At 36.4% G+C, this 14,988-nt stretch overlaps 1 protein-coding gene across 1 annotated transcript in view; it reads left to right on the top strand.

The window, feature by feature from the left end:
• Positions 1-13,363, top strand: part of bcl11aa (BCL11 transcription factor A a) — a 163,170-nt gene extending 149,807 nt beyond the window's left edge. The window contains exon 4 of the mRNA XM_069931508.1: positions 13,192-13,363. Coding sequence (XP_069787609.1) covers positions 13,192-13,263 — 72 coding nt within the window. The 3' untranslated portion in view covers positions 13,264-13,363. The remainder of the gene's footprint in view (positions 1-13,191) is intronic.
• The last annotated feature ends 1,625 nt before the right edge of the window (positions 13,364-14,988 follow it).

Here is a 14,988-nt window from a genome sequence, read left to right as displayed (position 1 = left end):
TTCTTTTATAGGAACCCTGTAATTTCTCAACCCTACAAATTCTCTTCAGGACACAAATGTGCTTTCAAACATATTTTTCAGTTTTGGTTTTTTATTTTAATGCAATGATATAATGATGTGTGGCTTTGAAGATGTGGAGAATCCAATTCAATCTTGGGTAATATACTACAGGATATAGTACAGAATACAGGGATGATTTATTCTTTATCCTATTTTGGATGTTGACTACATTTGTTCTTGTCTCTATCATCTACATCAACCACTTTGGTGTAGGATGTAGATTGAATTTGGTTTGCATGACTCAGTATGGCAGTGGGCAGTGAATTTACTTATTGAACATCTGAGATGCTGATTTGAATTTCCTTTTATTTGATTTGTTCATGGGGATTGGTCATAGTTTCATGTTTTTCATACAAGGGTGTAAATGAGAAAATGTACAAATGTATATTTTAGTTAATATTTTAAAATTACAGTATGTAAATCATAATTTTAGTCATATTGTATCTGCTGAAGCCATATACCTTCACCACTGTGATATTCTTCAGAATTGCATTGAGACATTGAATGCACAGACCTCTTGATTATAAAAGGCATTACAGTATGACTGATTCTGTCTTGCCCTAGTGCAACAAGAGAACTGGAGTGAGCTGGGATCCTGGCTGACTAATTTTTTTCCCTGCTCCCAAGTGCACTGAGGTTAATTTTAGGATTCTTCTTTCTTCCTCTGGTTGGCATCAACTGATTTGGCACAAGCTAGCAACTGCAGCTGAAATCTTCAGACTATTTGGGTCAGCTATGCAATGTGAGTAAAATTGGATTTTGCATCTCACAGAAAAACGAGCTTTCAGTTTAGCAGCCTGTTTTGTGGTGCAAGCAATTAATTTCAGTGGAATGGAAAATCAAATACAATATAAAGCAGCCTGCTGATTTGCTTTGAATATATTTTACATCACTGGTAAAGACCAATTTTGCCCCAGTGGCTTAACCCACTGACCCATTAGGGAAGGCAGTAAATTTGATCCTATCATAAATGTTAAAAATTATGTTGAGGCTCAATGTTAGATATTTTTTCTAACTTTTAACTAAACAAATCCATGCTAGAAATTACCCGTGGCAATATTAGCAAGCCATGTAATTATGTTTACATGTAATTCCTCTGAATATAATTATTTCAGGAATTATTGTGTTAACAATGAACACATATGTGGCACAGAAACGTTCAAAATGCTTTTCTGCTAATATCACTTGGAGTATCTTGTAGCTTTTTTGTTTTAAATTATCTTTTACTGCACTAGCTAAATATTTTGGTATCTGATTTAGATATCCAGGTTACAGATTAACCTTTTAAATCTAGAGTAACGAGGGAATCCTTTATTTCTAGTCTTTTTCAATTCAATGAAAGCAGATTTATATTAGTCCACACTTCCTTTTGCTTTACTTGTCTTACTGACATAGAAGGGGATTGAGTTTTTTGGGAAGTTATTATGAATTAACTGAGTTTCTACATATTCTTGCCCAGAAAAATCCTGTTTGAGAACCTTCCTCATATGGCTTTTCCACAAAAGGATACAATCATAATACTATTTTCATCAAATATTAAACTATTTATGGAAAATGTAGGTTATAAAGCACAAAATATTGAAAATACGTAACAGAATCTAGAAAGTAACCTAAAATGTTATTTTGTCCTTTAAAATGCTAATTTTAAAATTTTAAAATTTCTAGTAAGGTTTTTTTCTTGCAGTGAGAATTTTAAACTGTCAAATTAATTTATAATTGTTTTAAATTTAACATTATTGTTGCAGTTGCTCCAGATTTAGTCTTGCCAGCTGGAGAAGACCATAGCTTTAAATCTTAGTGTGCTGCTGTTGACATATCTTTGCCAAAAATCATACATCAAACAAATCATAGGTGCATGTACCATGTAGCTCAAACACTGCAAGCAAAGTGGCAAATTAAAATGGTGGCTTTTCCATCCTGTTACACATTAATTGCATTATAAAATCGTGAACCTATAAGGCCTTTGTGCGTTTATGAGAATTTCATGAGCAGATTTATGTGACAAGAGTAACATGTAAGGCACCACCGTAAAACCATATACAAGTGTGACCCCTTGTTCTCATAAATTTTGGATATGTTTACTTCCTTTGTTTTTACATATTGGTTGAATTGTTAGAACTTATGTACATTTTTAAAGAAACAGGTAGTTTTTGCTTTTGTAAATGGAGAGGTGTGGGTAATAAGGGAGACACACCTGTAAAGCTCCGTGTTGCTGATTCACGAAGCATTTTAAACCCCGCCCCCATACCAAGATCTCAAAGTTGTGATGGATGCAACACTTTGTTTTGCTGATGCTGTTATTCAATTACATTTTATTGATAAGAATGCTTTAACAAATCCAAATGGCATCATTTTACAACAGTCAGCCTTTGAAAGCTGCAGACATTTGCAAAGTTGTCAATAAATAGTGTTCCCTTCTCAAGAGTTGAAAATTGTAGGTCTGTTTTAAGGATTATTTTTTGACTGATTTTTTTTGTGTTAGGGGTTCCAATTTTAATTGTTGTGATTTGTATATGTTTATATTTTTAAAAGTATGCATTTTTAAACTTTGTATGTCACATTAAAAATAATTAGTTTCGCAGATCCTTGAAATGAAAGAATTCATGACTAACATCTAAAATGACAACAGAAAAATAAAGGGAAGAAAGAAAAATAATGTTTTCTATCCTAGATGCAATAGATTCTATGGGCACAGTGATGTAAAGTTATGTATGATAAAAATATAAATTCTGAACCTCACTGTTTTAACTTTTAATTTCCACCTAAAGATCAAAAAATTCTCAAACTAATATTCCTCCCTCAGCCAATACGTTCGAAACAGATTAACTAATCCATTCAATCTCATTGCTTTTCATGGGATCTTGATGCATGGAGAATGGCTGCCTTGTGTTTACAGATAATTTGCTGCATTTTGATCTGATTATGCTTTTAAAAATACATTTTGGAGGTGAGATATTGCTAGCAGCACTTGTATTTATTGCCTTTCCCTGATTGCCCATGAGTTCTTGATCAGCCTTAATACAAGGCAGATAAGAGCCATCTATACAGGTTCAAATCTGTAACCTTATCTGGCTCTTTATCTGTGTCTTGTTGGGTCCCTACAATCTTCCACAATTGTGATGAGTGTGTGTCCCTGATTACCATTGTTTGTTCTATTGTGAAATGTTCCTTGAGGTGAAATGCTCCATGAGGTGTCTTGCTTCATTAAAGGCACTATATAAATGCAAGTTGCTAGGTGGGTTAGAAGCATTTCTTTCCTGACAATTCAACTGCTTTTTGGTCTCTTTCATTGATAAGGGCTTTGAAATTCTTTGGGGAGAAAAGAACAGAAAATCCTGTTTTGTAGTTGCAAAATCTCTTTATATGCAACACTGTTTAAATGTTTATGAAGTTACATTTTGCAAATTAAGCTAACTACTATTACTGGTAAACATTGGAATGGTGTAAAATCCCACTGTAAATAGGATGGTGCTGGCTGGCTTATTTTATACTTTTGCTCCAGTTGTCTCCTGAAAGGCATTACCTGACCGAATTACTCAGCCACAGTCTTCTCCCACACATAAAATTCTGTCCCTTCTCTACATTTATGAAGCACCCATTGAATCTTTGCCTATGAGTGTGACCCATTGTTGAAATCACTTGTTTCAGATTGGCAAAGTCTATTGGATGCTTTTTGTTAAACTGAAAACAAGCCTTGGCAAATTATTCCTACATGCTGATAACATCCTTGTTGAATTTCTTTTAAATTTTTATTAACTTTAAATGCAATGGGAATAAAATGTTGGATTAATTTAGTTGAAGGGAGCAACAGTAGCTTTGAGAAGTTTTATTTAGCGAATACAGCACCTGCAAAGTAGTGTGACTTCCAGGAAATGAAATCTAAAGATGCTTCAAGTTGATTATGGTTTCCCAGTGAGACTTGTGTAATGATGGTCGTATCATTCACCTGGTTTATTAATGTTTTATTGTGGCCGAGTCAATGTATAGATGTACATAATCACTGACCTCTAGTGTTTTTTATGTAGTTCAGTTTGTCCCCAGAATAAGTATTAAATAATGCCTTGAATCAGAGGCTTTAAACCTCTGATTAAAAGTCATTTATGGCTGCTCTGGATACACACAGGAATTCCATTCTGAGATACACAGAACTATCTTTAAGTCTTTTATAAATTAATTTTCTGCAGTGGCTAGCAGTAATTGTCATTATTAATATCAACTAAGGAAGTACAACAATAATGCAGATACTAATCCAAGGTGTCAATGGCATAGATGCATGGTATAGCTATAATTAACCAGTGGTTTGTATTCCTGGAGCATTTGTAGCTTATCATAAATGTTACCATATTATTGTCTATAAAATATGGGATCAGCAACTTATCAAAACTTGGTGATTTTTGTGGAGAGTTTAATGTGAATATAAAAAATAGTTGATGAGAACAGATTTTTCTTGTGTACTTTTAGCTTTAGTACCATGTTATTTAGGTTGTAGCCTTTGTTTTTAGACCATAGAAAGTTAATTTAATGTTAGATTCAATGCAATACAGAATACTGTTTAAATGTGACTTCCTTTATTACCTAACTGGTTGTCGTGAATTCCAGGCCTCAACTTGGTGCTCCCAGATCTCAGTATTTTCTAAATCTATAAATATGAAAATCTTGGCTTTTAGTATTTTTGTTTTGAATGTTTCATTTCTTCCCTCAATAACTAATTGTGGCAAAATACTGTAGATTTTTTTCAAAACTCATCTCCACACCTGTGTTAACTGTGGGGGAAATTATTTAGTGCGGATGGAATTATAGATTTGTGATGTACAGCTTGGTAGCAGGCCCTTTGGCCCACCAAATCTGTGCTAAACATCAAGCACTCATTTATTCTAGTCCTACATTAATTTAATTTTATTCTCCCCACATTCCCATCATCGTTTTGCATAGACTACTATACACTGAGGTCAATTTACAGTGGCCAACATCTCTAGTGATGGACATGAACTGAGAACTCTGTTTTGAACTATTTAATCAAACTTGAATGAAGAACTGTATCTTAATGTTTAGTGACCAAATGAAGATAGCACTGCAGAATGTGTAGGTGAGAGAAGGACTGGACCAGGGCACTACCAAGTTCAACAAGGCACCAAAACTGCAGAAAGCTGCATTCAGTGTGATTTTCCTAGCTTGTTCTCTTGAAATATAGGTCAGTCCAATCTTTAAATTGAAAACTAGAAACAATAGGAACAAAGTTTTAGCAATCCATATTTTGTAATTAATACAACATTGTGAATAGGTAAAAAAATTCAAAAGGTTAATAGAGTTTAAAATAAAACAAGAAATGCTGAGTGGTTCAGATAACAGCGGAGAGAAAGAAGCAGCGGACATTTTAGGTTAATGGCCTTTTATCAAAACAAGATGTATTTGGCCTTATCCCTAAAAGACTGAAATAGAAAGAGATGGAATTAGTGACATAAAGCCCAGGATAGACCTCATCTAGTACTCTGCTAACTTCTGGCACTTCACACCTCTGATACAACTGTATAGTTATGGGAGGAATTAAGAGTCAAGATTCCAGAGACCAGTGCTATATCCTTTGAATACGGAAGTGATTTAATTGAACTGAAAGAGTTAAATGATTACATTTAGAGCCAATATTTTCTGTGAACGAGGTGACTCAAAGGAGATGTTAAGAATCATTTTCCTTTCACCAAAGGCTTGGAATCTGGAACTAAAATTCCAGCGTACCACTGTTGTCTCTTCCCACCTCCACACTCTCCGCCACACCCACTCAAAATAAAAACCCATTGAGAAGAGGTCAGTTGAACATTACAGAAGCAAGATTGGTGAGTTTCTGACGGACAAAGGCAAAAAAAAGGGAGTGCTCCTGATGAATGAGTTGAGGTAGCATTCAGATTTGATCGATTTAAATAACATGTTGAGGCACAGGATGGTCAATCTCTGTTCCAGCATTCCTTAAAAGCCTTCTTTTCTAATCATTACATGGATTTTAGATGTTCTTGTGAAAACTTCCATTTTGTCAGGGCTAAGATCCTAATATTAACTAAAAAGTAGAATAACACTTTTTATTCCTGACATTTTTTTCTCTTTACTAAAATTAGAAAAGGAAGATATTTCAGCTTCCTGGTGGCAAAAATCTGTTAATCTCTTCAAACCAGTTAATGACTGCTGTGCAATGAATGAAGGGTCTTCAAACTGGAACTTCCTTTCACTAAGTAAATAAAATGATGAAAATAATTCACTGCTGGGAAGTAGGTAAAGGATAATGATCTGTGCATTAAATAGAAACTGTTTGAAGCTTGATATTTCCTTTAATGAGACTTGGTCTAAACCACTTTTCATAAGCAATTAATGAAGCATTTATTTGGATACTTGATGTAGTGTAAAATAGAAATGATCTGTTTAACTTCAATAGAAAAATATATTTATTGGGATAACTATTTGACCTTCACCAAATTATGTTTCATGCACTTTGGCAACATACCATGGGTGTTTCAAGCAATGTGGCAGAAAACTTTATTGCATTATTATTGAACATTCAGTAGTAAATGACAAATAGTGGGAAGTAATTAATTTCTGGTCATCAGCTCTGAACACGAAAGCATTTTGGCCACCCGTTGAACTTGCTGGCATTTGTTCAATTTCAATGGGCAGCTGAAAGTTTGGAAATGAACGTGACCAGTGGCCAGCATTTGCACTCGTGTTTACAGGTGGAAATCAGGCTAATTTTCCCCTATTAAATTTTAGAGACATTGTGATTCTTTTTTCCTTTTCCACGACAGAAAATCAACTAAATTAATTAAAATTCCAAAAATGATTCTTCACATTAAAATTTATTTTGGCAAGAATATAAAAGTGTGTTCACGTGAATTATCTAATTTGTAATTTTTTTTGGCCTGGGCTCCCTTTTTGTCTTCCAAGGGCATGCATCATTCACTTCCATGCAGATCAATGGCTGACAGGTTTAACCCAACACTGTTCTTTAGGTGCCTATTAGTGCTGTGATCAAATGGTCTGTGGTGAGTTGTCTGTGCCTAATTTTTTCCATCTGGGGTAACACCCTAGATCTCAAATGCGCGTCAGTGCTGACTTCTCAGTCAATTTTGGGGCTCCCTGTTCTACACACTATTATTATATGATGGGGCATCTAGCAGTTGTGCCACCTGTCTTCTGATCATTTCGACCTTCCTCATCCAAATGTTAGAAGATCTGTAGGAGAGAAAAAAAAATTGTAATCAGGTAAATTATTCCCTGCTAACAGCACATATCTGTAATTTATTTCAAGATTTTATTGAAAAATAATTCATTTCACTTTCAGAAAATCTAAATATGTTGCCTGATTGATTACTTTTGTAAAATATTTTCCTCTAAATTGTGAGCGATGCAAAAGTATAGAATTCCATCAGAAGTAAGAGTAAGTTAGTTGGCACCCAGAACTTTTTCCTGCCAAGAACATGGCTGATTCAGAATCAAGATTTATTGTTATGAAAAAGTCATGGTAATTCTGTTTTGTGGTAACATCATAGCTCAAATGTTCATATTATTTCCATCTTACAACATTACTCTAAAATAAAGTGCATAGAAAGTAAGGCAGTGTCTTTGGTTCATTGATCATTCAGGAATCTGATGGCAGTGGGGAAGAAGCTGTCCTTGTGCCGCTTTAGGCTCCTGTACCTTTTTCCCCGATGGTAGCAGAGTGAAGAGAGCATGGCCTGGGTGGTGGGGTCTTTGAGGATAGAGGCTGCTTTTTTAAGACACCGCCTCATGTAGACGTCCTCGATGGAGTGAAGTCTGGTGCCTGTGATGTCACAGACTGAGTTAATAAGCTTTTGGAGTTTATTCTTGTCCTGAGAGTTGGCATGTCCATACCAGGCAGGGATGCAACTAGCCAGAATGCTCTCCATAGTACATCTGTAGACGTTTACGTGAGTCTTCAGTGACCTACTGAACCGCCTAGGACGCCTCACAAAGTATAGCTGCTGGTGAGCCTTCTTTGTGATTACATGAACGTGGTGGCTCCAGGACAGATCTTTGGAGATGTTGATACCCAGGAATTTAAAGTTCTTGACTCTCTCCACTACTGGGCCCTCGATGAGGACTGGTTGTGTTCCCCTGACTTCCTCCTGAAGCCCACAATCATCTCCTTGGTTTTGCTGACGTTGAGCGCAAGGTTGTTGACATTACACCATTCAACGAGCTGATCTATCTCCCACCTGTACGCTTCCTCATTCACTCCTGGCCTTAACACCACTTTCACCATTCTCTCCTCATCATCCTTGACCTACTGGTTTAACGTGTCAGTCTTGGCCATGCATGTACTTAATGACTCCATATCCACTCTTCTCAAAACTAGAGATTTACAAAGATTCATGATCTTTTGTGAGAAGAAATTCCACCTCGCCTTCCACTTGCATCGAGCAACCCCTTATTCAGAGACTGTGTACTTTATTCTAGACACACCCACTAGGCAGTGGTTCTCCACTTTTTTCCCCCCACTCACCACCTTCAGTGATCCCTTACTAATGGCAGAACGCCTATGCCGTAGGATGCCATAGGTGCTTAGTGATTAGTAAGGGATTACTGAAGGTGGTATGTGAGTGGGGGTGGGGGAGGGGGGGAAGGTTGACAGCCACTGCACTAGGGGAAGCACCTTCTCAGGGTCTACCCTGACAATCCTCTTCAGAATCTTTTGTTTCTAAACTCCAATAATTTTTGGCCCAGTCTGGTTAATCTTTCTTTTTGCTTCAACCCCTTCATGCCAGGAATTCTGCACTGCCTCCATTATGAGTACATCGTTTCATAAATATGGAAATGATAGCTGGGTACAGTACTCCAGATGGGATCTCATCCCCCACCCTGCAAAGCTGTATCAAATATTACCTACTTTTACACTCAATGCCCAATGTGTTAGCCTTCCCAAATATTTGCTGTACCTTCATGCCCCCAGTTCCCCATGCACTGCAAAATTTTGTAGTCTCACTCCATTTAAATAATAATTTGCATTTGCAGTTTTCCTTGCAAAGTGGATAAGGTCACATTTTCCTAGATTATACTCCATCTGTCATCTTGCCCTGTCCCAACCTATTGGTGTCCTCCTCACAAATTGCTAACCCACCTGCAGATTTCAGTATAGATTAAATAAAATGAGATTTCCTTCATAATATGAATGAATGTTGGGGCCTCATTCATTCATCCCTGTGGAACTTATCAGTTACTGGTTGCCAATCCAAACATTTCATCTGTTCTATAGCAAAATTGTAAATGTCATTTCATGATGAAAAATCTTGCATGGCAAACATTTACTTTAAAAAAATAATGAGCCAAATTATATGTATATTATTATAAGCGAGACAGAGAAAAGTGGTTATCTTCAACTCATCCATATGCTACATACAAGGATTCCATTGTTTACATGACCTAGATAAATTTAGAGAACTTTGTTGAACAACAAATTTTTCCTTACTCAATGGCATGTTTGAAATGACTATGTTCAAGATGTTGTTTGCTATACAATACTGTGCTTCTTTTCCTTCATGTCAATGCTGTGATGGCATTAATACTGCACTAGAGAATGGCGTAGTTATAAATTTAAATAGAGCTTCCATTATGCATTTGCTCTACAAAGAGTGAATTTTTACACAAGGAAGAAATTGTTGCATGGTATTTAATAAAAAATGTTAATTTTGGATTTTTGTTTCATATTTGTTTAAAAAGTTGTAATTTTTTTGCTTTTTTGACATAAAACAGCAAATTTCCCTTTTATTTGATAGAATGTTCAAATGACGTAGAAGTTACTGCTTAATGACACAATATAATCTCATTTGTTCGCTGACAAATTGAGTTTGGTGATGAAGTGCTGCTGGCCTATCCTGGGTACTTTATACGTTAAAAGTGTAAAATTGTTGTGGGCTGGGATGGGATGGGGTGAGATTGAGATTCTAAAAGCACTTGATTTTTTAAAAAATTCCTGTTGCTAATTCTTATTCCAAAGCCTTGATGATTTCCAAGTACAAATGGTGTTTTTGTTTCCTTGCCATTCTACCTTGTCTTCCTTAACTGTTCATTGTTTGTGTTGATTTTTAAAACTATTCACGTTACTTGGTGTCTTTTTAACCTCTTCTTTCAAATTTTCTCTTCTTTCCCTTCATCTCCGGGAGGCAGTGGCTCACAGTGGATACGGATCAATGAATGTCGGCAACCCTGCACTACTTCGTCTTTGTGGCCATTCTTCATGTGTAAACCTAGGCAATCAATGCTGGTAGGCTGTTTGACAGTGAGAACATCACAGCCTAGCCTGATTGTGTCCTCTTCCAGCCATCATTTGTACCATCGTTGCAGGCAGGGTCCTAGCTAGCAATCAGGAGTTGAAGTCCTGGGTGAATTTCTCTCCTTTTCCATAGCCTGGTATGCCTAGACCACTTGCAGATGCCCACTACTAACCCTTGCTGAAAGCCTCTCATTCAGCATAGAAAAAAGATTTGTTCCTGGGATTTTACTGATCTAAGTGCTGCGCCACAAGTTGTATTTATCTGCTGGAATATTTGGTGGATGAAGTGGGTCGGGGTGGAGAAGCAAGGCACGAGGGAAAGAAGAGGAGATCCTCTCATCTCCTATAATTGGTTCACACTGTACACTGTACATCGATGGTCAGTTCACAGAATGATGAATAAGATTACCAGTTTCACATTTTAATAGGTTAACATCATCACTGATACAAAATGTTTAGGGATTATTGCATAATATTATCACAAAAGATTTGTGTGGTCATAGTGCAGTTAATGTGTTCCATCTGAATTGAAAGTTGATTTTTCAAGAAACAGAAATCAGGAATTTCATGTTCTATCAGAAACAATATGATTGGTGGAAGATTTATTTTATTGTTACACTTACAAGATTTCTCATACCAGAAAGTAATGTATTATTTGCTGAAATCCCTTTGTGAGAATAATTTCCTCTTGTTTATCAGCTTCAGTCAACTTTATTTGAAAATCCCCATGTTCTATATGGTAAGAATCCATTTTCCAGGTTGCAAATTGTATTGGATCAAAAACCCCATGGACTTACAAATGACAACAGGGGTGTTACCTCAAGGATTGGGAGAGTGTCTCCTTGATATTGGCTATGCAAATCAATTCTGGATTCGTACATCAAAATGAAAAGATTGATTTGTAATAAGCATCTGATCAGTTTATATTTTAGTTATCAAGTTTATTTGTTTAGAAAAATGAAAAAAAAAGATTAGATTCTAAAATACAACACTGTTACCACCCAGGGTCATTTAATTTTGACGTCTGTGGTCTATCGCCATGTTCCATGTTATACCATGGAGATGGTATAAAGTCCTGGGTAGAAAACAAATGAATTGCAATTAACTTTGATTACCTTGTGAAGTCAGCCTTGGGCTCTTGATTGCTTGAATAAATTCAGATACCTGTTTGTCCTTAATGCATTTTCTGCAAAACAATACCATGAATTGAACGATATTTATTTTTCACAAGCAATCTAACATTTTCTCCCTCAAACGGTCAACCTTTCGTATTTTGTGAAATGTGAGGACTTTAAGGGCAGAATCACACCAGGTTTCATTTATTGTAAATGGAAACAGACATAATTATTTCATTTTCTAATAATTATGTGCATTTTCTCAATACCTTCAAGTATTTTAATAGTGGCTTGTGTATTTACTTGTCCAAAACCAATGTTTACAGATTAAGTTGATACACATGTATATTGACACTTTCAGTAGAAAGGCCATGTTGTGACATTCTTAAATTGGTGACTTCAGTTCAATATTATGCATTGCTCAGTGGAAATTAATGCAGTTTGGGTTGAACTACTTTACCTTGTCTCAGATAGTGAGCTGATCAGCTTTTGATCTTACCTCTGGGAGGTGGGGGAAATGTCAGTATCAACATCCTAGTTCGAGCTCAGTGTGGAGTTTTATCTATTGTGGGTCAAATAAAAATAGAGTTTGCTGCTGAAACAAAGAAAAAAAATGCTGCTTTGACAGAAACACCCAAAGAAAAAATGTATTGAATCAATTTACAGTGATTTTTACCCATATGGGGCCTCTACAAACAAGAGGTGGCACTGAAATTGCTGTACGTCTTGATCAGGTCTCCAAGCCTACTTGGTCTGGAGATGATGAGACTTTTTATGAAATAACATTGAGAAGAGACCATTGCCACAATGCTAAAACTGAGTTTGTATCTTCTCTTCAGATTCAGTCACTTCCTTCTCACAGTTTTCTGCTTAGATAGCTCCAATTTGCATTCTTCTGTCGTGGTGCTTTGATAATACCTTTCTATTGTTATTTCCTTGAGGTCTGAGCTAAATTTGTAATAGGTCTCAAAGTTTGTGAAATAGTAGATTTCTTTATTTTGGAAGCAGGAGATTTCTGTTGTGTTTCTGTGTCACTAAACTTGCTCAAAATGGGGTCATTGAGAAATATACAGGCGAATAAATTTCAGAGCAATTTTTAAGATAGTGATTGAATTGCTTTGGGGCCAGGGTAAGAAGTCTCTTTTGGGATTTGCACCATCTAGGATGCCAATTCAATGAGACCACTGTATTTTTGAATAGTACATTATTGTCAAATGATTTCCCGAAGACGATATTTTTCTAATCATTGGTAAATATAGTCCATGTCCAATATTATTTTATTCAATGCACGATAAATAGCATAGTTCTGACTTTACTTAAAGTCAAAGGCATTACTTTTAGAACAGCACATTTGAAAAAATTGTTAGTCCTGTGACTAAATCCTTATGGAGTTTATAGATTACTCTTGCTTTCATTCTAAAAGTCCCCAACTAATTTTTTCGTTACGAGTTTAGATCTTTTGGATTTTGGAACTGAGTTAACCTTTGAATGTTGCTCATTGATTTTGCTTAAGATATATTGTTATTGGAATTTTAAATAGTAAATATCCATGACTTACCCTTTCCAATGTTTGATAAAGAATTGGAATATTGGCTGCCTCATCTTGTTTGCAGGTATGAGTCAATCAGTCTTAACTGAAGAAGAATGGGAGGTGTTACTCTATTTGTGCATCTTTCCAGTAGTCCATGTATGCTCAATGCCATTAAGTCTGGGATTAAATCTGTGTTTTTTTTTGTTTTGTAGGCATGGACATTTCAAAGTTGGAGCAACTTTGTAAGGGTTCTTCACCAGTCATTAGACCAGGACTCCCCATGATAATCAGGAACCGATCTTTTCACAGCCCCCTTCTCAGAGAGTACAGGCCTGTAAATTTGATTATTAATGTTGAGTGCTATATGAAGCTTTAAAATTCATGAAATGGTTTTCTATGGCTTCATGAACATGACTTAAAGATGCCAGATTTTGGAGGTTTAAGATTTGATTTTGAAAGCAATGTCAAATGGTTGCTGCCTACTATCTTTCCACAAGATCCAGGCAGGCAGCACCTCACTGTTTTTGTTTATGGACAACTCCCTTTTCCTGAATCATCTTGAACAACCTATATCAGTCAGCACATTACTCTAATCCAGGGGTGGCCAACCTTTTAATTTTTAATTTAGACATACAGCATGGTAATAGGCTATTTTGACCCATGAGTATGTACTGGGGTGTAGGTTAATTGGGCAGCATGGACTCGTGGGCTGAAATGCTGTATGTCTAAATTAAAATGTTGGCCACCCCTGCTCTAATTGATCTTGTGCTAATCTTTTGGTCTCTTTCCATTGCTTTTTGAATAATATCTGTAGATTTGATTGGTCATTAGTTGGTAGGTACAGCCAATTAGGTTCCAATGAGATGTGACCACTCCACTTCTTTACTGGCATGACATTCTAAGATTATGGGCAGCATTGCACTTACACAGACATTCACAAACCTGTATTACCATTCTCCTCCATCAAAATCTCTTGTTAATGAGATTGTCTGATGCAAAAGACAATGTTTAACTCTTTTATCAGCAAATATGTATGTGTCAGTGCTGACATATGGCCACAAAGGTGGCCCTAATTACTTCCTGCACTGCTGGAATTCTCTTTAGGGAATCCATTGGTCACTTCAAGCAAGAAACTAACACGTAGTAGCACAACACTAATTATAGTGTCAGCGACCTGTATTCGAATCTGGCGCTACCCCTAAGGAGTTTGTACATCTGTTTGGGTTTCCTCTGGGTGCTCTGGTTTCCTCCCACATTCCTAAGACATATAGGGTTAGTGGGCTGATTGGACACATGGGTACATTTGGGTGGTGCAGGCTCATGGGCCGGAGGGCCTGTTACTGTGCTGTACCTCTGATTTAATTAAAAATTATACACAAGACGAATAATAAGAGAGGAAGCCAAAAGCCGAATCAGCTTCTGATTCTTAAAATTGATGAATTTTAAACCAGCAAGTAAGTACCTCTGCAGCTTGGGCTATTGGGGCTGGTTCAACAAATGTATTTACCTCTCTACCCTGCAGCTTATTCTACCCACTCTTGCTGATGGCTTTGCTTGCAATGAAAACCAACCAACAAATAAATAAGGAAAATCAGTTGTAGTATCTTTCGAATTTCTGATCAAGTCTTCTCACCAAATCCTTAAGATGACTTTATTTTACCTCTCCTTGCCGTAGAATCGCAATGTGATCCTAGAGCTGCAAGGACTGGAAAATGATGGAGCGAATTATAAAACAGTTAACTTAACAATGAAATGTTCCTTTTGAGGCTTCGTACATTTTCCGTTTGCTGCTTCCAACCGCTCTGCTTCCTCCCACCTTTAGATAATTTTGGAAATTTCACGTGGTAAGAAAAATGAACAGTGGTCTCTTCAGGCAAATCTCAGTACAATTCATAATGTCTGCCACCACACACTTTGTGCCAAAATGGATTCCAAAATTGGTTCCAAGCTGCTTAAATGTAGATATCAATTGCAATATTTTCATCATGTGGTTGCGGCATCTTGTAGGA

Source organism: Narcine bancroftii, chromosome 4 (assembly GCF_036971445.1).
Source record: "Narcine bancroftii isolate sNarBan1 chromosome 4, sNarBan1.hap1, whole genome shotgun sequence".
Classification (NCBI taxonomy): domain Eukaryota; kingdom Metazoa; phylum Chordata; class Chondrichthyes; order Torpediniformes; family Narcinidae; genus Narcine; species Narcine bancroftii.
The sequence above is the reverse complement of the archived record's forward strand: the minus strand, read 5'-3'. Positions and strand labels throughout refer to the sequence as shown.